General features: G+C 50.3%; 2 protein-coding genes across 2 annotated transcripts; both read left to right on the top strand.

Annotated features, from left to right (window-relative positions):
* Nucleotides 1-16,398: 16,398 nt before the first annotated feature.
* Nucleotides 16,399-18,294, top strand: LOC115328738. The gene has a single exon (XM_029990119.4). It carries the CDS (start codon nucleotides 16,562-16,564, stop codon nucleotides 18,146-18,148), a length of 1,587 nt encoding a protein of 528 aa, XP_029845979.3. The 5' UTR covers nucleotides 16,399-16,561; the 3' UTR covers nucleotides 18,149-18,294.
* A 3,743-nt stretch (nucleotides 18,295-22,037) lies between these two features.
* Nucleotides 22,038-22,883, top strand: LOC120846295 (uncharacterized protein K02A2.6-like). The gene has a single exon (XM_040218013.1). The coding sequence runs from the start codon at nucleotides 22,038-22,040 to the stop codon at nucleotides 22,881-22,883; it is 846 nt and encodes a 281-aa protein (XP_040073947.1).
* The last annotated feature ends 1,942 nt before the right edge of the window (nucleotides 22,884-24,825 follow it).

The following is a 24,825-nucleotide window of genomic DNA, read 5'->3' as shown; positions in this document are numbered from 1 at the left end:
TGCATGACTGAGAAATGTTCCAATGTGCCTAGAACGTACAAAGTATTCCTGATATTTGCTCTTATAATCGAGCGCAGAGAGAAAATGCACTCGTTTTTTCCCACAGAAATGCATTACCGGAAGTCAATTTCTGACTGCTTGCTGTCTGCTTTCCAGGCTTCCTTTCCTTTCAACACTTCTCTCTCTCTCTCAAAATGCAACAGCACACTAGCGCTAGCTGAGCCTCTAGCGTCTATTGTAATAACTCTATGAGGGAGGCTCTAGTGAGGGTGGGTGCAACTGCTAGATCGGGGATCACAGGATCAGAGCTGTGTATACACGTTTGTAAGTCCGGTCTCAGGCCGCCGCCATCTTGCACAGTGGGGTGCGCTTGGGCGCGGCCATAATCCGATTATGACGCCTTAGCAAGCCTTCGTAATCGGATTAGGACGCGCCCAAGCGCACCACAGTGAGCAAGATGGCAACGCAAACCTGTATAGAGAGAGTTTGGTCAATGGGAGGCACGGACAGAGGCAGGAAGTGCACCAGACTCGAAAAAAGGGCTTGGCATGCTCTCTTGACCAACCAGAAGCCGAAAAGTATCCCCTAGCGGTGGTAGCGAGGAACAGTTCTGATCAGAGGGGATCAAAGGTATATGTTCGTATACGGTTTTAATAACTAATAAGTGCGTAAGAGTGAAGTGTAGTAACTCTTCATGGTTGAAAATAGGGTGCATGTGATATGTTTTCATCATGATCGTGCAGAAAAATGTAAGAAACGAATGCGCTCAACTGAGAGAGAGAGAGAGAGAGAGAGAAGTGTTGAAAGGAAAGGAAGCCTGGAACTGAAATTCAACTGTTTAGGCCTGTTCACACATGTAGCGGAGCGCTACAAGTGTAGCGCTGATCTCGCGCTAAGCGCCTGCTGACGGGAGCGTTCACCAGCCTTGTATCGCACCGTCAATACTGTTGTTCATGGCAGACAATAAGCAGCGGACGACACTTGAGAAGCGCTACATTAGCGCTTCGCTGCATGTGTGAACCGGCCTTTTTGCTCAGACAGAGTGTGACCGCTCGGACGGCAGATTGGCGTAAGGATTATGCTGATCGTTCTGCTAGTCGCACTCTTCCACCATCATTTTGGATGAGCGTGATCGAAACATCACGTGTACCATATTTTCAGTCACCGAGAGTTACTCCGATGCACTTATCAGGTTTGTTTCTCGCACGCCTGGGTATTATTTCCGGCTTCTGGTTGGTGACATTCAAACTTGTGAAGACGTCCTGGAACACGCCCAGCCCGCTTTCGGCCAATGGCGCCTCCTCATTTGTCTCCTATACTTCCCAACGAATGGCCAAACTCTACACATATACGTCTCTGCACAGGATATGGACACCATTTAACTGCTAAATTTTGCTGGGAGTCTACGGGGCAAAGGGTTGTTTTATTTCCTAACTCAGGCCATAAGAGCCCATTAATGTGCTTGAATAATTTATGCAAGGTATAAACGATTACTTTTCTATAGCCACCAGTTTTGTTCCGATGGGTTAAGTATTTGTTTAACGCAAAAAATGGTGAATTCCGCCATTCTGGACGCTGATGCTTGTCTGGCAACCGTGCTTTCTCCTCTCCAGTATGGAATTATAACGGCTCATTCACACTGGAAGCGGATCCACGTTCGCAAAGTGGTTGCGAACGCGGTTGTATAAAGATCCAGTACAATTGCACGCGCACTTGATGTCATCGAGGGTGCGTGCAATTGTACTGGATCTTTATACAACCGCGTTCGCAACCGCTTTGGAACGCGGATCCGCTTCCAGTGTGAATGAGCGGTAACTAATATAAAGTGCTCAGAGGCATATTGAAAAGAGTGACGGTACCAGGACTGTCTTTTGGCAATTGCATGAAATCTGAGATAGGAAGATTGGTGGAAAAGATTTAGAGAAGGATAAAAAAAGTATATATATATATATAAAAATAAGCAATAAATTCAATTTAAAAGAGGGGGGGGGGGTCTGTTATAACAAAATTTATACAAAAAAAAAGGAGGGATGACGAAATGTTAGGCTAGGTGGCGCAAGCTGCCGCCCGTTACAAAGGGTATAGCCATTACCATCCATCCATCCATCCAGGGAGCAACGTGGTTGTTTATTTCTTTATTCTGTATTACCCTGTCAAGGTATTACAGTTGGAAAAGTACAAGTTTGAAAAAACAAAGAAAATACTTCTTTTACCTGCACCAGAAGACTTGAAATGCAAATTTGCAGGAATAATTTTTTCGTGGCACCAAACAGATGATAACCACTGGGGGACCAGTCAGGCCATACGCATGCACGACCAACTGTCCGACTGGGCCTACGACATGCCAGAAAGATAGTCAAACCTCATCAGGCGCCAACCACTCGCTGCATTGTGTGCATTCACGCGAGTCTGGGATTGACAGTGTCTGATCGGGTTCAGCAGTCTTTTTGGCACGTCAAACATCCAGTCGGATGTTGGGTCTGGCCGGGCCCCCAGTGTTTATCACACAAAATGTGGCATTTCGCAGTCATAAATATGCGGGAAGCAGCTGTCCAGGCGTAAATGTAAAACATTCCCCTTCAAAAAAAGAAATCAATGCCTTTTATATATATATATATATATATATATATATAGTAAAGGACTTTGACAATTGATATGACTGCAATATGCAAAAGTTTGACAAATGACGAGAACAAAACTTTCAGCCTTTCCACTGTGGTGAAGAAGGAGGACCAGCGGAGCTGTACAATGGAAAGTAACGGCCGGCCGCAAGTTGGCAAGCCAAAGTGGAAAGGCTGCCGCCATCTATGAGCGACGGCGGCAACCAGATACGTGGCCTACTGCCATCGCTCATAGATGGCGGTAGGTGTCCAGAGTTCGGTGTCTTCATTTCTTTGTGGGGGACACGATCCTGGGGAAACTAGACGTTAACAGCTCCGCTGTAAAAGTGGTTCCAGCAGGGTATAGAGAAGCTGCCACAAAAGTGATGCAAGGGCATTTGGCTCCTGTGGGAGTCTGTCAAGGTGGACATGCATGCCTACATCTAGGTGACCGGTATCTGCAGCAGAAAACAAATTGTGAATCCAAATAGTATGCTTCTGGTAATTGGCTCTAGATCATGTGGCCACTTGTTCTGTCTGCGAGTTGGGGTGAACGCTGCTCGTTTTTCTGAAACATTTTCCGCGACTGCCATTACATGAAGAGAAAACAAGTGGGACTGGGCGTCGATTAAAAATCTTAACCCGATTGACACCCTTCATTCAATTAATTAATTGGTCTCGTTCATAACTCAAAATTACATATATATATATATATTTTTGCCTTTGCTGAATATGTGACAAACGGTGCAATATACAATTTTAATTATAAATCAACGTCGATATGTAGTTCAGTACAGTTCAAAGACACTCACACTCGCAGATTATTACTTCAGCTGCGTGAGGCAAGGAAAATTGTTGATATTCTCTGGCAACAGCGGCCACCTTTGATTGTTCACAATAGTCTCTGCTGCGCTAAACGGACACTCGCATGGCATTGAAGTGGCCGGGACACGTGTAAACTTCTGCACTTGTCTGGATTTACAAGTCTCGCCTTTACAGTTTACTTTGGGTTAAAATTTCACTGAAAATATGCCTTTCATATAGGCGTACTCATCCACATCTGCGTGGTGAAAGCATTTAATTTTTACTTTTGGTCTGTCAAAATTTTACCAATCAACGGGTTAAAAAAATGAACCGTGATTAAAGCATTAGGTGGTTGGTTAATCGACCAATCGCCCAGCCCTAGACAGAACCAATGAGTGTTTCATATAGGTTATGAACATTTAATAATGAGGGCTCCGTTTCCCAACAATTCCTTCAGAGCAGAGTTTTAGTTTATCCGTATGTAACAGTCTAACCGACTAGCTCCCGAAATAAGGGAAATCTGGCAATAATTTGCAGTTGGGCTGCAACTCTGTACACTGAAGCCACCTGAGCAGGTTTCATCGTAGGCCAGCATGCTGTCTCAATGTCACCAGGGCAGTAAGTAAACAGGAACTGAAGACAGACTCGGATATGCAAAAAAAAAAAAAAGAGTAGTCGAAACATCAAAAGTCAAATTAGGGGTTTTACGTGCCGAACCTACGACGGGCATCTGGCACGCCCCAGCGGAGGACTGAGGATTAATTTCGACCACCTGGGGACCTTTTGACGTGACACCAAAAGCTCGGTTACACGGCGCCTTCTCCGCAATAAGCCTCCGTCATATTGCGGGCACCTCGGTCGGGATTCGAACCCGCCACCTGGGGATCCGTAGGCCGGCGCTCTCGCCTCGGAGCCACCGAGGCGCCTAAGAGTAGTCGAGAAGATTTTGACGAGCGTGTTGGAACAGATGTAACAGTAAGAAAGCACAAAACGAACAGAAGGACGAAACAGACCGGTACAAGCTTTCAGTTTACAACAACATATATTTGTTGCCAGCGAACTCTGCACCAACAAACGTCGGTGGTGAAGGGGGGAAGATGTGAGAGGGAGAAGAAAAGGAAAGGGGGAGAAGGGTGCACGAGGGGAGAGAAGGAGAAGGGAAGATAGCATTTTCGCATACGGAACATTGTAAAATCGGTATACTGGTTTTACGAGGCAGAACATGTACTAATCTCTGCAATGGAAATAAAAATATTGCACCACAATATCATGACAATTGTGCAAAGCCAAAGTGACTGTTTATTTTGTCTTCTACGTCCACAGACATTTCTTTCCACTAAAGGGTCTCGACAAATGAGGTCTTCCTGCATCTTGCACATGTTGTCAGTACACTACAGCTTAAAATGCTGCAGTCTACCGACAAAAATTGTATTCATGCTATCAATCAATCATGGTTTTATTGCGTGTTTCCAGGCAACTCTTAGAATTAAATAGGGGTGCACTCACCCCATCCAATAAAAAGAAAACCAACATTGTCACATCCTAATTAGCATACATAAGACTTCTTGATTTTTTTAACATTGAAAAAGGAGCAGTGAAGTCAAGGTATGTGTTGTCACATTTTTTATATGCCAGCTGAATCCTAGACAAGGGAGTTTCACAATGCAAATGACAAGAATGAAAAGGTGCCCTGCCTGGTTTGACATTAAGGAACATTGAATAAAATCTTACTACCGTAAAATACCGGGCAAGCGCCCACTCAACATTTAGAGATAAACGCGAAAAAATGGGGGATGGGCGCTTGTCCGGTCATCGATTTTACATATAAGTGTACTGTGCATATTTTTTCTATCTTAGAAATTTGGATATGGGCACGTAATATGGAACGGGCGGATGCGCGGTATTCTACGGTAAGTAGAAATAAGAAAATTGCAGCATTAATCAATTGTAAAGAAACACCATATCACAAAGTAGTCACCTTATGGAAAGAGGCGAAAGTTTCGAAAATACGTGAATAACCATAATAAAATTGTTGTCCAATAAGGCTATCATACATAGGCCTGACAAATCGTCACTGGACATATTCCAACTTAAAGGGGCCCTGCAATCATATTTAAGTGTCTACCTCTTTTGCGATTTCCACGCCTCTTGGGGTTCGGGCAAGCCAGCGGGCACGGAGAGAGTAACTAAATATCAGTGCGTCATATTTTAACCGGACGACGCAAAAACCTCCTCCATCTACGGGGGCGACCCGCAGTGCCGAAAGCGCTCGATATGTGACGACATCAAGACGTTTTTGGTTCTGGCCTTACTACTGGTCAGAGCTGCTAAAGGCTTTTTTACTCTTTTTTACTACTCGAAATACAAAATATAAGTGGTGCAAACCATTTCAATTATTTATGAAAGTAGTTTTTGTTTAGTATTTTAGATCAGAAAAGAAACGAATGCAGTTTATAAAGTATGGAAACAAGAAATGACCCGTCGACGTACCCACCACCCAGCGGTGGAAAAGGCGGCACATGCTAGAAAGGGCTAGGGGGATCAGGCACCAACCAGCGGCGAGCGTAGAAACTTGCCGGATGTATGCGGCAGCGCTGCGGTTGCATGGGCTCAAAGATCCGACCGGTTCCGAGCGTTCTGAAGGCCTTCGGTGAGCAGGTGTGTCTTGCGGTTTGGCAGTTTGGTAGCGCGAAGTGGCTCCCGTCCTGAGCTGATCTTTACCCCATGTTTGCTGTCATTTGTGGCCAATGGAGTGTCATGCCGAATTAGTGTTTAATCGCGCAGCAAATGCAATGCGAGCCGCCCTGGCCGCTCGCTTCATTCAGCCAATCCAGCATGTGCTTTAGTGGCGCCTTTCTCGAGCCGTCGACACGGAGCGCAGCAGCCGTGAGCGCCCGCTGAGCTCACTACCCCTCCTCTAGTTCATGGCCACTCAAGCCAGGACCAAGGACGTCATGAGGAAGGCTATTTTTTGCTTGTTTTTGTAATTTTAATTTGCCTATAACTTTTAAAATAAAGCAAAATTTGAGAAAAGTTTTATTAAGTAACTACATTCAGTGCGCTCAGGTTCGGTGCAAATTAAAAACCAGTTAAAAAGTTGTTGCAGGGCCCCTTTAAGCACTTGACTTACACTTATTGAATTCCAAACAATTTATGCAAATTCCATCCTTGGCCAAACTAACAAGCAAAAAAGCTGAATTGTCGTGTGATATGAGATTACGCCCAACAGAGTAGGGAATCGTAGAAGATTTTTTCAATGTGAGCAATGAAAAACGGGCAGGAATTAACGAACATTCTAAGATCATTTTTGCAGCAGGGGCCGCAAAAGCAGGGGTCACAAAAGGCCCCGCTGGGCCTTCTGCGGCCCCCGCCGCTTCCTGTTTGGGCTAACCCCATGACTGGGCAAGCCCTAGTCTACTGTGCCTCGACACGCTTCACCTCTTGGCTGTTAACCATGGGTGCTGTTCCACTTTCTTAGGCATTGAGCCGTCTTCGCCTCAATCAAGACGTATGTGCTCGGTCATCTAAAATTGCTATACTACCTCCTTGATTTAGGAAGCTCTTTGACCAAGTCGCACCTGCCTCTCCGAGGCAGGTTTTTTTTTTTTTTTTTTTGAATGTGGTAAGTTTTTTCGTTTATATTTTCACTCCAAACTTGCACCACCTATATTCCGTTTCAGCTTATGTTGTACCCCAGAGAAGGCAAGAAGCGCGAGCTCATAGCGTTGGGAGCTGCTCTTAACGCACGAGAGCTTGTGCCGCCGAGATGTGCCCTAGAGCAAGGAGCTCGCGCTTGTAGCCTTTCCTGCGGTGCATCATAAGGTGAATCAAAGGCCGTGTTCCAAAATTTACTCAATCTTACTCCAGGGTAAGGGTTTCGTACCCTTGGCGTTCTAAAACCTACCGGCGTCCAGCGTTTTTCAATCTGTGCTGTCACGTGATACGATCTGCCAGAGTAACTCGAATCCATTTTGGTAAGATTTGAAACAGCCCCAGTCTCGTTTTTTTTCTTCTTAAATTATGTTAAAGAAGTAAAGGGTGAGCGACAGGGTTATCACAAATGACTTTTTGCCAAAGTCAAGTGGAAGAGAAGTACTGTTTCGCGATATTTTCTTATATTATTTATGATCAACATGCCACATCTGCTTTCGCAAGTTTATATTTTTTTCTTGAGCAACGTGACCTAGTGGTTTCATTCAGTAGCAATAAACCTAGTCATTACAATACACTGTTGCTGCGTTACACGTGATCATGATGAAGTGACTTAATGCCCCTCTGTAGCAAATCGCAGCACACAACGTTGGGAAACTTATTTTTTCGGACAGTCTAAAATGAGTTGGACGCATCAGGGTTTATGCTGTACACTCTAAGACCATATTATAACGGGCTGACTGCTACTATTTTAATTACCTTTTTCTCCTAAGCACTTTTTTGCTGCTGTGCTCTAAGTCGCACTTGTTAACATAGTCAAACCTGAGACACACAAGGAGGAAGGCGGCGCGTAAAAAGAACACGCACATATACACACACCGTCTCTGCCCTTCTGTGGACGTTACGAGCGGGGTGCAGCAAAGATCTGTGAGCAAAACCACGAGAAATAGGGTGTGCGAATAGTGGTTCAAAGCTCATAGTGCTGCGTAATTCCTAACCTTCACAGTACGAAGGAAACACACGAGATACCAGTTCTGTTTGTCGTGTTGAAGCTATGAATTACGCTGCGCTATTCGGTGCTAACTTCACAAGTATACTCGAACCTCACGACGAAGTCTTCGAACGAGATGATTGCTGCATGCCGGCAGCATTTTCAAATCATGATATCGGTGATGAAACCGACCTGCCTGTCCCACAATGTCCCGCTCTCGCTGATCCCGCCGAGGCTGTGAGTGACATTGTAACACCGGTAACACAGCACCACTTTGAAACGTTGTATCCGCTGTCCCGCGACTCAGTTTCGGCCATCTTGAAATCGCTTCAAGCAACAAACACAACAAACGCCTTCTAGCAAGAAATAGTTGCTTCAGACTACCGCTAGAGCTCAACTGGGCGCTGGAAGTGTCAGCGTGCCATGCTCGCCACGTTATCAAGGCGAACGTAGCGGCGTAGCCAGCGTAGCTTCCCCAGGGACAGAAAACCAAACAAATTAGTTGTTAGTTGTTTATACTGGACGAGTTTAGCCTGCCAGAACATGGCGACATTGTAACCCACTGTAGATAAGCAATTAAGCCAGTGCAGTACGACTGCTAGCCTGGGGTCTTTAACGTACGTGCACCACGCAGTAGTGATACACGACCGCACGCCGGTACGATGCTCATCCCGATCGAAACGGGCAGGGGTGGGGATTTAACCCAGGATCCCTCGGTTCTGCAGCGCGAGCTTTCACGCCACGTGCTCCGAGCTGGTGTGCGCTAGTCCACTCGGGCTATGTTCCAAATCTTACCCGAGTAACCTGCCTCCTACGTCAGCGGGTAATACCACGTGACATCGCGAGTAAACGATCCGCGACTCGATTTTGGAACGGCCGGGATAATTACCTGGATTCTATGCGGATTGGCTTTGTCTTGGGCTATGGCAAAAAGAAAACGCAGCAGCGATGGCAGAATATAGCAGACGATCCTTTTGATCATGGAGAAAGCACTCGAAGAACGATAATGTTAATGACGACGCAGTGTTTTTTGAGGTGGATCCACCAGCTCCTTTTACTCACCTTCCTTTTGAGCTGTATATTCAGATCAAAATCACTTACTCCTTACAGTTAGACATAAAAAAAAAAAAAATTTTAATAATCAGCGCGATCGCTGCAATTCTAGTCACGGTGCCCTAAACGCATAGATTCTATGCATTGTAATTTTCACCGATTATGTTTTGCAGAAATTTCTTTCACACGGTGTAGCGGTACAGCGCGAGGGTGCTTTCTCCAGAATATGAAACACACGTTCGCTTTGACGCGAATGTGATTACAGTGAAATTTTCGAAGCCTTCACTGCTTTACAAGCGTTATCCTCTCATTACACACACCCTGGAGGAAACAAAAATACTACATTATCATATACCGAGTTCAAACATTTTCGGCCTTGAACGTGAGAATACGGCATTCCCCCCAACGCCGAGGACGAGGATACGGAGGAGCTCCTGTTTACGCTCGCTCTCAGATAATAACAAGTATACCTTCCCCGGGAAGGTGGACGGTCTGGATGTAATGCAGTCAATATCCTTCGTTGAAAACAGCTAATCGCAATAACCACACATGCTGCATCTAATTCTTTGTTATTTCGAACGTCCGCCCCCAAAACCAACGGTGCAAGCGAGCTTTGACGATGTCGGCGCAGAAAGCAGACGACCACTGATCTCAATGACAATTGCTGGATCGCGCTTGCCGCTCCCGCAAGTGAAGCCACCGACGCAACCCCGCTGGGATACGATTTCCCGTTTTGCTAGCCTTTTGCTGCGGTTTTCCAGCGTGCTGTAGACACGTTTTCTACTCGTTCGTCGTCATTCGCCGAGGAAGTTTTTTGAGACTCTGTGTATTGTTGAGACTTGCCGTTGTGAACACGTGGAAAATTTTACGAAAGTGCACTGTCGCAGGAAAAAGGCACAACGCGTCGAAAGGAAGGGCTGGCGGCGTGTTCAAAGCTTCCTTGGCACGCCGAAGTGCCGTGTCTCTGTGCCTTCGCGCGCTTGGATACCGACCAAGAACCGACGCCGTGTGAATGTGTTTAGCGAGTGCAATGTGCGTGAAGCCGTATCAAAAGGTACAACTCGTCGAAAACGTGTCGCCGCTGTCGCGGCGTGATCAAAGCTACCTTGGCACGCCGAGTGATGCATCTTTGTGCCTTCGCACGCTTGGATACCGGTCAAGAATTGACGCCGCGCCAAAGTTCTGAACGTGTGTCGCGCGTAGATGCCTTTAGATCATTTATATATATCGGCCACGGAGTTCTGGATCGTCCAGCTGTTCCGGTGAGTTGCTATCAATAAAAGGGGGAGATCTGTACGTGTTCTTATGTACTATATTAACCATGGCTATGTCCCAAATCTACCCTAATAGATTCCGTGGGAGCACGAATAGGGCAACGTTGTGGAGCCAGGGGGGTTTTCAAAAGCAAAAGTACAAGACGGCGAGAATGAAAATCTTTGAAGCGCGGCCGATATGGTCGTGTGCAATCTGTTGACCAATTACAATTAGGCGAGCGGCGCTCAAACGTCAAGTGCAATTAAGTAGGTTGATAATAAGCCAGCACTGATCAGTGATGAGGAGCTGTTGTGCACGGTATTGTGTAAATCGTCTAAGGACGAAAAAAAGACGTACCTTCCCCCCATCTTCCGTCGCTAGTGGACGCTGGATTAAGCTCGTTCCTAAACCGCGAGGGGAAAAGACGCTGATCCAGAGGCACGAACAGCTTCACGCACATTGCACTCGCTAAACACATACACACGGCGTCGGTTCTTGGTCGGTATCCAAGCGTGCGAAGGCACAGAGACACGGCACTTCGGCGTGCCAAGGAAGCTTTGAGCACGCCGCCAGCCCTTCCTTTCGACGCGTTGTGCCTTTTTTCCTGCGACACTGCACTTTCGTAAAATTTTCCACGTGTTCACAACGGCAAGTCTCAGCAATACACAGAGTCTTCAAAAAACTTCTTCGGCGAATGACGACGAACGAGTAGAAAACGTGTCTACAGCACGCTGGAAGACCGCAGCAAAGGCTAGCAAAAACGGCAAATCGTATCCCAAGCGAGTGAAGTCCGGTGACTTCACTTGCTCTGCAGCGAACAAGCGGGGAAGCGCGATCCAGCAATTGTCATAGAGATCAGTGGCAGACGACGAACAGATCACGTGACGTATTTACTCAATTTGATCTGACTTTACCCCCCCCGATCGAGGAGGGTAGCGTGAGTAATTACTCCGGAGTAAACAACCCGCTTCTGGAACGCGAGTTTTGACGTCATCGAGTAAGCTCGAGTAAGTTTTAGAACGCCACGGTACGAAACTTTTACTCGAGAGTCGGATCAAGTAAATTTTGGAACACAGCCTCGGTCTCCGATCCCCCCCCCCCCCTCCCCCCCCCCCCCCCCCCCCCCCCCCCCCCCACCCCTCGGGGGCACACCGTGCCCTGACTGTTCCCCGACTGCGCCAGTAAGGGAAAAGAAGAGGACGGACAAACACAAACCTTCAAACGAAGCTGTCAAAGCTAGTTACGCGAGCGTCTGTGTGTTGCTACGGCGTCTCCTTTGCACAAGAGCGCGTGCAAATAAGACGCAAGACGAAGCCACCTGTCTTGCAACAGTGCTAGCAGGGCGGGACTGCAGCGTCTCCTTTGTGCTACGCTGTCAAAGCTAGGTTAGCTTGCACAGTGCTCCAACTCCATCACAGATAGTTGCGCGAGCGCATGCAAATGAAGTGCAATAGACAAAGCCACGTGCTCTCGCAGCAGTGTCGGGCTGCTGCACATTGAAGCTACGCTAGCTTTGACAATATACCACAAGAACAGATAACATAGAACCAAAAAGTTTATGCCACAAGTGTATGAGGCTAATTCAGCCTGTCCAGTGACTTCAGCTCATCCGAATTATTTTGTTTACACGAGAAATCGCGCACAGAAGACACTTTTCAAAACCACACTCGCACCCGCGCTGATTTGTCAGCACTGGAGATGTTATTTACAAATTCAAAACCCAGCAAACACGTGTTCGTTGCCTTGGTAAGCATGGACACGAACAGTGAGAATGGCACCGCAGCATTTTATTGTTTACAAAACCTCAGCACGTGCATGTTCGCCGCGTTGGAAAGTGCAAAGCACCTGCCATAGGCGCGAACGCTAAAATGGGGATGGCGCGTCCCTTGATCGCATACCGCGGCAACGAATACGCACGTACTGTAGTGTAAAGCTGCGCGTTGGGTGATACAGCGTGACAGCCCAATTTCAGTGTTCGTTGTCACACGCACTATAAAGTGGCCAGAGGTCCCGGTTTAGGCAAGGACAGGTCCCGCTGTACCGATTAAACGGAAGGATGCATCAGGAGAGGGTGCTGACGCTGAAGGTTTTAGTTTGCCTGTGACATGCAATGAACATAGTACCTACAATAATATATACATTATTACTAAATAAATATTCCAAACAAATATATTACATGTGCATGCTAAACAGTGTGCAAACTGCAAGGAAAAGAAATGGGCACGGTGTATACAAAATAATAAAAAATGAGTGATTTGTTATCTAAATCTAAAGTTGTCAAAACTCAAAACAATTTGTGGTCAGAGGGTTATGGTCACTACTATACTCCGTCTCACAAATGTCTGCAGTAAAGACGGCACACGCGTGTGACCATAGCTCAGCAGAATCTCGTGCGTCAAAGACACTTCAAAACCACGCGCTCGTGATCGCAAAGATCAGCACTGCAGATCTTTTTGGGATTGAGTACAGGCTGTGTAGTTTGTAAATACATCTGACCGCCGCCGCCATGTACATTACGTATTTTACTACAACACTGTACCAGTTCTTGCATGATGAAGCACGTGCCAAATTACTCAAGCACCAAGTAGCAGGTCAAGGGAAGCGAGCAAGCCGGCCTTGTCGCGGCGGTCGCCTATTGTTCGCCGCGACCTAGCGGTAGCCGCCACAGGAGCATCGGGGAGCAATGGCGACGAACAGCACGGCGGGCTGTGTCCCCGTCGTGATTACGAAGGAATTTAAGGCAGTTACGAATTCGGAAAGCTCCTTCGGTAGTCGGTGCCGTCGGCGCAGAATCATCGGCGAGTAATAGCAACGAACACCACAGAGGACAGTGGGCAATTACGAATCCGGAAAGCTTCTTCGGTAGCCGGTGCAGAATCATCGGGGGAAAGCAAGGGCAATGAGCAGCACAGTGGACAGTGTTCCCGGGGTGATTACGACGGGGTTTAAGACGGTTACGAATCCAGAAAGCTTCTTCCGTGGTACCAATATGAAGAAGGGAAAACTCCTTCGTGAATCTGGCCGCGTGTACGACGTGAAGGAGGTCCGTTTCGACGGACAAGTGGATGTCACGGAGCGCCGTACTCCGCTAACAAAATTAAGCGCACCCGCAAAAAAATGTAGTTGGCGTTGAGTGGACTAGCTGTGGTAATTATGTACGTTTATTTCTGAATCAGCTTGACAATAACTGGGCGATTTTTTTTCGCGACGTTCCGCAATTCCCACTGTAGGCTGATGGAAACATCCAAGGGTAGGCTTAGGTAAACGACCGCATTCCGCTTCTCGATTCCGGTGAAGTATTTTGCTGCATACTTTAGAGTTTGCCGTCGGTGTCGATGCTGTTCCATCGTCGCTAGAATAGAAAAAAGTTAATTGTATTATTCGTCAGCAGCTTAAACAAAGCGCGAACTGGAAGGTAAGAAACGTCACTAACCTGTATGGACGCGCAAGTCGCACCCAGGTCGCGCAGTACTCCGCCTCGTACGGCTTCGAAGGGACGATGTAGTACTACGTGCCGTGCGCGATCTTCGACGTACTATTGCAGCCGACCACGCAGCAATGGTTACGGCTTTCTTGGTGCGGAATAGCCATCTCAGAGATTACAGCGCTAACCCACTACAGCGCACAACCAACGCAGCGACTGGCAGAAGCGCCCCGATGCAATGGACCCGTTTGTTGCTAGGGGCGCCCTGGTCGGGGCTTGAATTAGATGCGCACGGTTCCTTACACGCGCTGAACGCACTCGCCTTATCAGTATAGGCAGTGTCAAGGAAGCCAAGCCAAGCGAAAGACACTGGACTGTCGAGAAAGCCAAGCCCAGCAAAAGCCACAGACGCAGAGATCCAGCCATAGCGTAGCCAGCGTAGCATCATATATAAGGGAGTTTTAGAATAGCGCACGCTATTCTCGGCGGCGATCTCAACGCACACAACGAGGCGTGGGGGGACTCAAGAACAACAAAACGAGGCAGGGAGCTGCAAGAGACCCTCGACGGGACCGACCTCTCCGTCGCTAACACCGGCGAGGCGACGTTCCTGCGAACGGGCGTGGAGGGGAGCGTGATAGACTTGACGATGGCGTCGGCAGTGCTTCACCTCTGCGCCAAACCGCAGCCAGATGGCTGGGGATCTGACCACGCGCCCATCATCGTGGGAAGGCCCCCCAAGCCGCCCTCCAAGACATGTCGGGTCGTCGACTGGACGAAGTACCGGGCCGATGTCGCAGCCCTCCAAGCCCAAGGACGTGTCCTCGATGCCCAGACCATCGCGGAGGCGCTCTGCGCGGCCACGAGGACGGTACAGGTGCCGACCACCAGACCCAACCCAGACTTTCAGTGGCTCCTACTGCGAGCCCAGCGACGACGCGCGCAACGGAGGGCAAGGCGGACAAGGCTACCCGAGGACAAGGCGGCATTCCGACGCTCTGACGCCCTCTTCAAGCGGCACGGACGGCGGCTGGCGAGGGAACAGTGGGCGCTCAAGTGCGAGTCCCTCGACGGACGAGGGGGCACTGCGAGCGCCTGGCGGATGGCGAGGACGCTGGCCAACCGACCCCGCCCGCGTCACCCCATCATCACACTGGCCATCCGGCTGCACATTCCGACACAGGACGCCGTCGAAATGGCGGCCGACGCGCTCCTCGCCCCGCCCCCCCTGCCGCCGAGCCCCGCCAAGCGCCCACGCCAGTGGTCACGCTTTGCCCCCCCGACAGCGGACGAGATGGTCGGAGGCCAAGGGGACCTGCAGATGTACGAGCTGCGACGCGCCATCGCAGCCCTGCCCCGCAGGCGCTCCGCCCCCGGCCCGGACGGCGTCACCAATGCAGCCCTGAGGAACCTGGACGAGAGCGCCCATCCAGACCTCCTGGCCCACCTCAACGAGGCTTGGCGATCCGCGGTCCTCCCCCCGGAGTGGAGGACAGCGACCGTCGTCCCGGTGCTGAAGCCGGGCAAGCCGGCGGACCAGCTGAGCTCCTACCGCCCGATCGCACTCACCTCGTGCGTCGGGAAACTCCTCGAGAGGATTGTGATGTGCAGACTGGTGCACCACCTCGAGACGGTGGGAGCCCTGCCGGACTGCTACGCCGGCTTTCGGCGGGGGAGGTGCACGGCGGACGCGATCGCGGACCTCGCCACGACCCTTGAGGTCGGCAAAGCAAGGAGGAGGACCACGGGGGTGGTCTTCCTCGACATCGCCAGCGCTTTTGACGGAGTGCTCCACAGCGCCATCGTAGACTCCCTCACACGACTTGGCGTGCGGGGGAGAGCACTCCGCTACGTCCGAGCGTTTCTTCAGGGGCGCGAGGCCAGGCTTCGGGCGTCGGGCCTCTACAGCGCACCGCGGACGCTCACGAGAGGGGTGCCGCAGGGAAGCGTGCTGAGCCAATACCACCTAGAATACAAGGCCTGCGCGTTTCCTCCTCTAAACGTCATCACTAGTAGATCCCCTCAGCGCCCCCTAGCTAGCCCGGATGAGCAACATCGTCTGCTACATCGTCTGCTCCATCACCTGCTTCGGTGGTTTGTGTAACAGATAATGAAACAGATGCTCACGAAGAGTGTCTCTTGGAAATAGCATACGATGAAGTTAGTCGTTCACGTGGAGCGTCAAATGCCTGAGTGAAATTGCCTTACTGCTGCGCGAAGGGCTGAAAAGCCCTTCATTGGACGCTGGACGCTAACACTGGACGCCATTTTCGAAGGCGCTGTTTATACCCCGGGTAGCTGCTTCGAAACGATCTACCGCAGAACGAGCGCGCGCGCTAGAAATGCGCGTCTCAAAGCCAGGAACCCGTGCTAGCTCGCGCTCCTGGCCGAGGGAGCGTTCGCGTGCACGTCGCAAATGCACTGGAAGCTCGCTATCAGCTCGCGCTCAGCAGTCACGCTCACAGCTGCGGCCGCAAGTGAATGCGACGTAATTGCGACGCGGCCCCTACTCTCGTCAAGCTTCGGGGTGTTTGCCGCTTGGGGCGGGTCGGGGATCTACTAACGAAACGTCATGCGCAGGCCTTGTCTTCTAGGTGGTATTGGCTGAGCCCGCTCCTCTTCAGCGTGGCTCTCGCAGCGCTCCCTCACGCGGCGCGGGTCGGGCCGCGATACAAGGTGCCCTTGCAGATCGCGACCTACGCGGATGACGTCGCGATCTGGGTCAGCGACCACGGTGGGCGGAGACGGTTCGTCCAAGACAAGCTCCAGCGCGCCCTCACTAACATGGAGTACTACCTGGCCACGCTCGGCCTGACGCTCTCGGCCCCTAAATCCGTGGCGCTTTACAACGGCCCACATCGAACGTTCGACCTCACCCTCTCCATCAATGGCCGACCGCTGGAGTTGCGGAGAGAGGCCACGTACCTGGGGCTAAGAGTGGACGACCGGGTGACCTGGGAGCCAGCGGTGAGGGACGCGCTACGAGCGGCACGGACCACCACCAACATCCTTCGCCTCCTTGGAGGAGCCCGCAGGGGCACAGAACAGCGAATGATGCTGCAGCTGTACCGCGGCCTTACCCTGGCCCGGGTCCTGTACGCGCTGCCCCTGCTCGCTCTCACCGAGCACCAGTGGGGGCGCATCGAGCAGGCGCAGCGCGTGGCACTACGAGTGTGCCTCGGTGTCCCGAGACACGCCTCATCGAGGCTGACGCTGGCTGAGGCCGGGGTAAACACAGTCCGGAACACGGCGGGCGAGCGGGCACTGCGGCACCTCATCAGGATGCAAGAAACTCCGAGCGCCGCATCCCTCGTCGCACGCATCAGCGGGCGGCGGGCACAGCTCGCCGACACCTTGACGCGGCTGCGGGACATCGCGGGCGCTCCAGTCCGCTACACGGCACCTCCTCCGCCGAATGAACCGCCAGTCGTGGTTGCTGAGCTGTTGGTGAGCAACCTGAGTGCCAAGAGGAACGTCCAGCCAACAGTGGCACGCCAGCTCACAGAACATCACTGTGACGAGCGCTACCACGGCTGGGCACGCCTCTACACTGACGGCTCGGTGCGTGACTCCACCAGGACGGCGACAGCAGCGGCGTTCCGCGAGGACACAGGGAGGACCGCTGCGGAGCGCCTGACGTTCCATGCCTCATCGACCACGGCAGAACTCGCGGCGCTGCAGCTTGGCCTGCGACTCCTCGACGAGAACGAGCCGGCTCGGGTCGTCGTACTGGCGGACTCGAGGGCGGCGCTGGGCCTCCTCCGCTCCCCGGACCGTTCACCACAGCTGGCCAGGGAGGTGGTGGCGCGCGTGGGCGAGCTTCAGGTCAAGGGCTGGACCATCGCCTTCCAGTGGCTACCGTCACACTGCGGGACGTCCGGCAACGAGAGGGCGGACCAACTGGCTGCCTGGGCCCACGACGACCCTGGATGCCCCCTCTCGCCAGTCCCGCCGTTCGCGGACGCACGTCTGCTTGTGCGGCGGCGAGTCGCGCTGAGCCACCCCGAGCTCGAGCGCGGGCCGCTTCCTCCCAGGCTCCCCAGGCGGCTGACGAGGGGCGTGGCGGCCGTCCTGCACCGCCTGCGTACCGGCTCCAGCTTCACACCCGCCGGGCGCGCGAGGTGGAGGACCGACCACGATGACAGCTGCGGGCACTGCGGCGCCCACGGAGACGCAGAGCACCTGATGTGCCATTGCCCGCGCTTCTCAGACGCGCGGGCGAACTTGGGGCACGCATACGGTGCCCTCGGCTGCCCCAGCGGCACTCTGGACGAGTTGCTGCGACCCGGGCTGCCCCGGGCAGGGACAGAGCGGGCGTTCCGTGCGCTGGCCACCTACTTGGTCAGCACCGGCCTCACAGACGTTATGTGAACGCCCAGGGCTGCCCACAATCTACGAACACTAGGACGACATCACAGCGCCGCCCGCCGCGCCACGGCGTGTCGATAACAAGCGACCGGTTTTTTTTTTATTTATTTATTTTTCTCCCTCTTTTTTTTTTTTCTTACCTATACTCCCAACCCCCCTTCCCCCAATCGGCTGTGACATGCAGGCATCCTGCCAGCAAAAACGGTCCGTTTTCTGGAGAAAAAAAATAAAGCACTCAACTCAACTCAGCGCACGCTAAAGCCTTGCGTACGCAAAGAATAGCGTCGTCGCCACTGCGCATGCTCCGAACGCAAACCAGGTTTTGCGCTTTGCGTGCGCAATTTTAGCGTGCGCTATTTCTCGGAAATAGCGTGCGTACGCAAAGAGTCTTTGCGCTTTTCCAAGGAGGATTCGTGATGAGAAGTTGACTAAAGCCAAGACGAGCAGAGTTAAAAAAATGGCGGCTTCCAGGGTTATGTCGGCGGCTGCTTTGGCGGCGTCGTGAGTGCGACGTCTGAGGCATCCTCGCGACTGCGATTTTCAATACGCGACGACATTGTACTCGGTTTGGCAACGATCACCGGCAACTTGATGCTTGCGACGCGCGAACATTTCACGGCGAAGGTACGATGTGCGAAGGTCAGTACACGAGACCTCTCTTGCCGAGGCGACGCAAGCGGACACGACCTGTCAACCGCTCGCGTCGCATTCTCATGTTTAAACAAATCTAAATTAATACTCTGAACCAAAAAAACTTGTTTTTTTCTAAAGTTTCAGCATTTCGTGTGTGAAATAAAAATTGTGACTGTATCTCGGTGTCGTCGCAAGCGCGAGATGGTTGGGCTTTTGCGTCGCGACGGAGAAACGCTATTCTAAAACTCTCACGCGTCGCGTGCGCTAATACAAGCGCTAAATTTAGCGCTAGCGTGCGCTAAAATTGCGTACGTTATTCTAAAACTCCCTAATCCGCTCTCTAATCGAATCAATAAACATTGTTTTCTGAAATGGTGACAGAAGCGGGATCTACCAAGAAGAAGAAAGAAGAACCTCAGCAGAAACGATACAGCCACTGATTCGAGCGACGGAGCGAAGAAGACGCCGTTAAAACAAGACAAACAAGCCGACACACGTGAGCGCCGATTCCGAAACTATGAAAGGTAGTCTAAAGGCCCCGAGGCCTCTTGATCTGTCGTCGCAGTCGCCAGAGGCCTGGGACGACTGGCTTCAGAGCTATGAATGGTACGCAACAGCGATCCAGTTACAGAAGAAACCTCCCGAAGTTCAAGTAGCGAACTTCATGACTGTCATCGGCCCAGACGCACAGAACCTGTTCCGAACGCTCGCACTGAGCGAAGACGACAAGAAAAACCTGGACATCGTAAAGCAACGGTTCAAAGAGCACTTCCACCCGAAGGTCAACCATGCCTACGAACGGTACAGGTTCAATCAAATGAAGCAGAAAGAGGGCGAGACTTTCAACGAGTTTCTGACGGCCGCAAGACTACAAGCAAAGAAATGCAAGTTCGGTGAGCTGACTGACGAACTACTACGCGATCGCATTGTCGTTGGCATCACCAACGACGATGTCAGAGAAAGACTGCTAAGCGACCCGACTGTCGACCTGCAGAAAGCCGTGAATCTCTGCAAGGCGAGCGAACAGGCGTCACAGCAGCTCAAAGAAATCGCAAACAAAGAAACGAGGACTGTCGACGCCGTCACGAAGAAGACAAAGCAGCTACCGAGAAAGAACACTGTCGCGGAGACAAAAGAGCAAGCGCCGGCGAATTCGGGAATGGCAAGAAAAACATGCAGCTTCTGTGGAGTATTTCACAGATCAAAAGAATGTCCAGCGTATTGCAAGACGTGTAACAAGTGCCAAAAGAAAGGACACTTTGCTGCAGTGTGCCGATCAAGCAGAAGTATGGTGCAACACAAGGTCCATGCCATCGACAACCACGAAGACCCTGAAGAAGAAATGTATGTGTCGGAGCTGAGAACCAAGACAAGCAAGACAGTGTGGCAAGGAGAAATCCAGTTCAAGTGTGGAACTAAAGTTGTCATGAAACTGGACACAGGAGCGCAATGCAATGTCCTTCCAAACAAGAATGTCCAAGCCATGAGACTACAAGCGTTTCCTTCGCCAGTCAAAAGAATCGCAACATACAGCAATCACAAGATGCAAGTGATCGGTGAGGTGAGAGAAACATGCACTGTCCGTGATGAGCCGGCGAAACTGAAATTCCTCGTTGGGAACTCTGACGTGACACCAGTTCTGGGTCAGAACGCATGCAAGCTCCTCAACCTCGTTAAGAGAGTGCACACAGTCCAAGCAACGCAAGAAGATGACGAAATGTTTCAAGGCATCGGTTGCATCAAGAACTTTGTCTATGATGCCGATGCCAAAGAGGAAGCAAGCAAGAAGCTGGAAAACAAGCCACGAAGAAGGGTCCCATATGCGCTTATGGATGAAGTCAAGCAAAAGCTCACGAGCACGGAACAGAAAGGAATCGTCGAAAAAATCACAGAACCAACTCCATTCTGCAGTGAAATGGTTGTTGTGAAGCAGCGAGGAAAGATCAGGATCTGCATCGATCCAGTGGAACTGAACAAAGTTCTCATAAGACGAAACTATCCTCTCAAGACTTTGGAAGAAATTGTTGCGCATGTCAGAGGATCCAAGCGGTTCACTCCGCTAGACCTCAAGAAAGGATTTTGGCAAATGCAAGTGTCAGAGCGCACCAAAAAGTATCTAGCCTTCAGCACTCCGTGGGGCAGGTACTGCTTTAAGAGAGTTCCATTTGGCATAGCCACAGCACCGGAAGTTTTTCAATAAGTCATCAGCAGAATCCTGGAAGGGATTCCGAACGCCGTTAACTCCATGGACGACATCCTGGTGTATGCCGAAACGAGCGAACAGCTGCAAGAAACTACAAAGGAGGTCATAGATGCTCTGAAAGAGGCTGGCACTAAACTCAACGAAGACAAGTGTGTCTTTGACAAGCCTGCAGTCAAGTTTCTTGGTCACGAAATCACTGCAGAAGGACTCAAGATGGACCAAGAAAAGGTAGCCGCCATCGACCAGTTAAATGAACCAAAGAACAAGACCGAGCTACAGAGACTGCTAGGGATGATCCAGTATCTCCAGAAGTTCGTGCCCAACCTTGCGGACAAGACTGCACCACTGAGAAACCTCATCACCAAGGACACTGAGTGCCTGTGGACAGAGGAACAGAGCAAGGCACTGATCGAAATCAAGCAAGCGCTGAAGAGTGCACCAACACTCACATACTACAACGTTAATGGTGCTATGACCCTTTCAGTGGACGCAAGCTCAAAAGTCCTAGGAGCTGTTCTCCTGCAAGAAGGAAAGCCTGTTGCCTACGCCTCAGCAGCAATGACGGAAGCACAACAGAACTACCCTCAGATCGAGAAGGAGGCACTAGCGATCCGATACGGCTGCCGGAAATTTCACCAGTATATCTATGGAAGATCTCTAACCATCGAGACTGACCACAAGCCGATCGAAAGCATCGCAAAGAAGCCGCTGAGCAAAGCCCCTCCTCGACTACAAAGACTTCTCTTTGACGTACAGCAGTACGCACCAACAATCGTCTACAAGAAAGGAACAGAACTCGTGATCGCAGATCTACTGAGCAGAGACTGCATCAAGAACGAGTAGGCAGGTGCATATACAGATGACATACAAGTGATGGCAATTGTACCCATGTCACCTGAAACAATGGAAGAACTAAAGAGGGACATTGCCCAAGACAAAGAAATCCAAGAAGTGATCCAAGCCACGAAAGAAGGATGGCCAATCACCACAAGAGGGCTCAGTGACCCAATGAAGCTGTATTGGTCATTTAGGGATTAACTCGCTGTGGATGAAGACATGTTGTTCAGAAGCGATCGGATAGTCATTCCGAAGACTTGGAGAAACAGACTGCTCGTCCAGATCCACGCGGGACACTTAGGCATAAACAGCTGTCTAAAGAGAGCCCGCGAGACTGTATACTGGCCAGGGCTAACGACAGACATCAAATGCTACGTGGAAAGATGTGCCACATGCCAAGCAACTGACAAGAAACCAGCGAGAGAGCCACTTCATCTCAAAGAAATACCAGACCTCCCGTGGGAAAGAGTATCATCAGATCTCTTCAACTTCGAAGGAAAATCCTACGTTGTCATTGTCGACAGCTACTCTGGATTCCTAGACTTCAAGAAGCTCTCAGGAGAATCGTCAAAAGAAGTTGTAAACGTCATGAAAGAGTGGCTAGCAACTCATGGCGTCCCCAAAGTGATTGAAACACACAACGGTCCCTGCTACGCAGCACAAGAATTCAAGAACTTTAGCAGAGTCTGGGGCTTCCAACACGTGCCTTCAAGTCCGAGGTATGCACAGTCAAACGGTCTTGCTGAACGAGCCGCTCAGACTGCAAAAGGGATTCTCCGAAAATGCTTTCTGGTTGGAAGCGACATACAAATGGCCCTCCTCAGTTTCAGAAACACGCCAAGGAGTGAAGAACTGGGTTCACCTGCACATAGACTGTACAGCAGGAGGACAAGAACTCCAGTTCCCACACACAAGCTACAAAAGCCCGAAATAATCCAAAGCGTGCCGGACAAGCTGCGTCACGAGCGCAACCAGCAGAAGACTTACGCTGACCAGCACTCCAAACGAGCCCCTGCCATGGCCCCAGGCGATAAAGTCAAAGTTTGGGAAGAAAACAGGAGATGAGTTCCTGGAACTGTCGTACGTCTTTCGGAAGAACCTCGGTCTGTGATAGTACAGACGCCAAAGGGACAGTACCGTCGCAATACGTCCTTTGTTTGTCCGACTAAGACTGAGCTACACCACGCTGCAAAAACTCATACTACCAGCATCGAGCCATATGCGCCACAGCCTGTGACCGACAGCCGAGTGTGCCCCAGCCCCCAGCGAGAGAACCCGGCAGACTCAACCACCGTTACCAAATCAGGTCGCATAATCAAACCAGTCGTCAGGCTTGATCTCTAAAGAAAAAAAGGGGGATGTCAAGGAAGCCAAGCCAAGCAAAAGACACTGGACTGTCGAGAAAGCCAAGCAGAGCAAAAGCCACAGACGCAGAGATCCAGCCATAGCGTAGCCAGCGTAGCATCATATAATCCGCTCTCTAATCGAATCAATAAACATCGTTTTCTGACAGGCAGTATAGGGTATTCACTGGACGCCATATTTGAGGGCGATATCTAGAGAGCATGCTCGGAAAGAGCTCACATTAATAGGCTGATAAGACCGGCAATCTTGATGGTGCAAAGTGCAAGTATTACAGCTATGGCCGCCAATGATTACTCCCCATAACACGTTCCAGGTAGTAAATAATCATAATAAAACGTTGATGAGTTCTTGTCCAAAGTGCCATTTGTATTAGGTTTCTGCTTTAGCTCAAGTGTGTGCGATTCGTGACGGCTTTGCATATCTTCACCTAATTTCCAGTGTTTCACCAAAATGACAAAAAAAAAAGTTGCTTTCACGCAAGAAAGGGTAAGGGGTAGAATGGGAGGAGAGGGAGTGGAATCAGGGGCGCCTTGGCACGGCCCAAAAGTGGTGTAAGGCCGTGTGAAAACCATATAAATGCATTCCATCAAATTATAGCAAACATCAAATATTGTTTTCATTGGAGACCCCTGTTTTTCCCTGAAGAACTATTTAGACAATTTTCCTGTTTTGAAAAATGAGTCACGCAAGCGTAGTTTAAATTTTTGTTACAGACGAAAGCTTATGTAATACTGCAAAATCGATTATATTTACCGGAGAGGTGCACCTTTAGCCCATGGCCCCGCGTATAAGCCACAAAAAATTGCTGGCACTGCGTTGTGATATTGTGTAATATATATATATATACATATACGTATATGTATGTACGTGTGCTGCATTGTATAGTAGAATTTGTGCCAACCTCCGCAGATAACATAAGCAAATATTTCTTAATTGACTGCAATACATGTCATCTTCACGTTTCCAGAAAGCGTGGGAGGGTTGTAAGTTCTCTTTAGACGCGTTGGTTTTTGGGTGAAAATGAGTGCATGCTCTTGACATAGAGCGTAGCGTACGCTACGGGTGATCCCAGTCAATCCAGCTGCGGTCCATCGCAAGGTCAAACGAAGTAGACTAATTTTGAGAGGACGGACATCTCGCTTTGTTCAGCTAGCCGGCGGTTGGACAAGAGTCAGAAGTGGGTATATATATATATATATATATATATATATATATATATATATATATATATATATATATATATATATTGCCGCGCCCAGGGCTGAGAAAGCAACGCTCGGTCACGGACCTCCAGAAAGTTCTCGTTTATTCATGTACCGCATGTAACTTCTATCATTTATTCCTGCTTTTGTTTTCTAGAAAGTGCGTGTTCATTCTCGCCCGATCACGCGACGCTCGAGCCGCTTTCGCCGAATCTTCGAGATAGCGACGCACTCTAGATAAGAGGCCGCCCGCGACCTTGTCGAGTCAGTCTCGCCCCAGCGCTCGATTCTGCTGACACGCCGACTTCGACGCCCGCGACGCTCTGCTTTCTTCTGTTTCCTTCTTTATTTTTGGCACAAGTTCGCCACATTAAACGTTTATTTATTTCTGTTTATTTCTTGTTTATTGGTCACGACTCACCACCCGTGACATTCTGGTG

This window comes from Ixodes scapularis, unplaced genomic scaffold (genome assembly GCF_016920785.2).
Source record: "Ixodes scapularis isolate PalLabHiFi unplaced genomic scaffold, ASM1692078v2 PGA_scaffold9__187_contigs__length_104089568, whole genome shotgun sequence".
Taxonomy (NCBI): Eukaryota; Metazoa; Arthropoda; class Arachnida; order Ixodida; family Ixodidae; genus Ixodes; species Ixodes scapularis.
Note: the sequence above shows the minus strand (reverse complement) of the source record. Positions and strands in the feature narration are given on the sequence as shown.

Bases quoted from the DNA above. Each gene is read 5' to 3' on its own strand.
- LOC115328738 (XM_029990119.4), top strand. From the start codon at position 16,562: ATGGAGTACTACCTGGCCACGCTCGGCCTGACGCTCTCGGCCCCTAAA.
- LOC120846295 (XM_040218013.1), top strand. From the start codon at position 22,038: ATGTTGTTCAGAAGCGATCGGATAGTCATTCCGAAGACTTGGAGAAAC.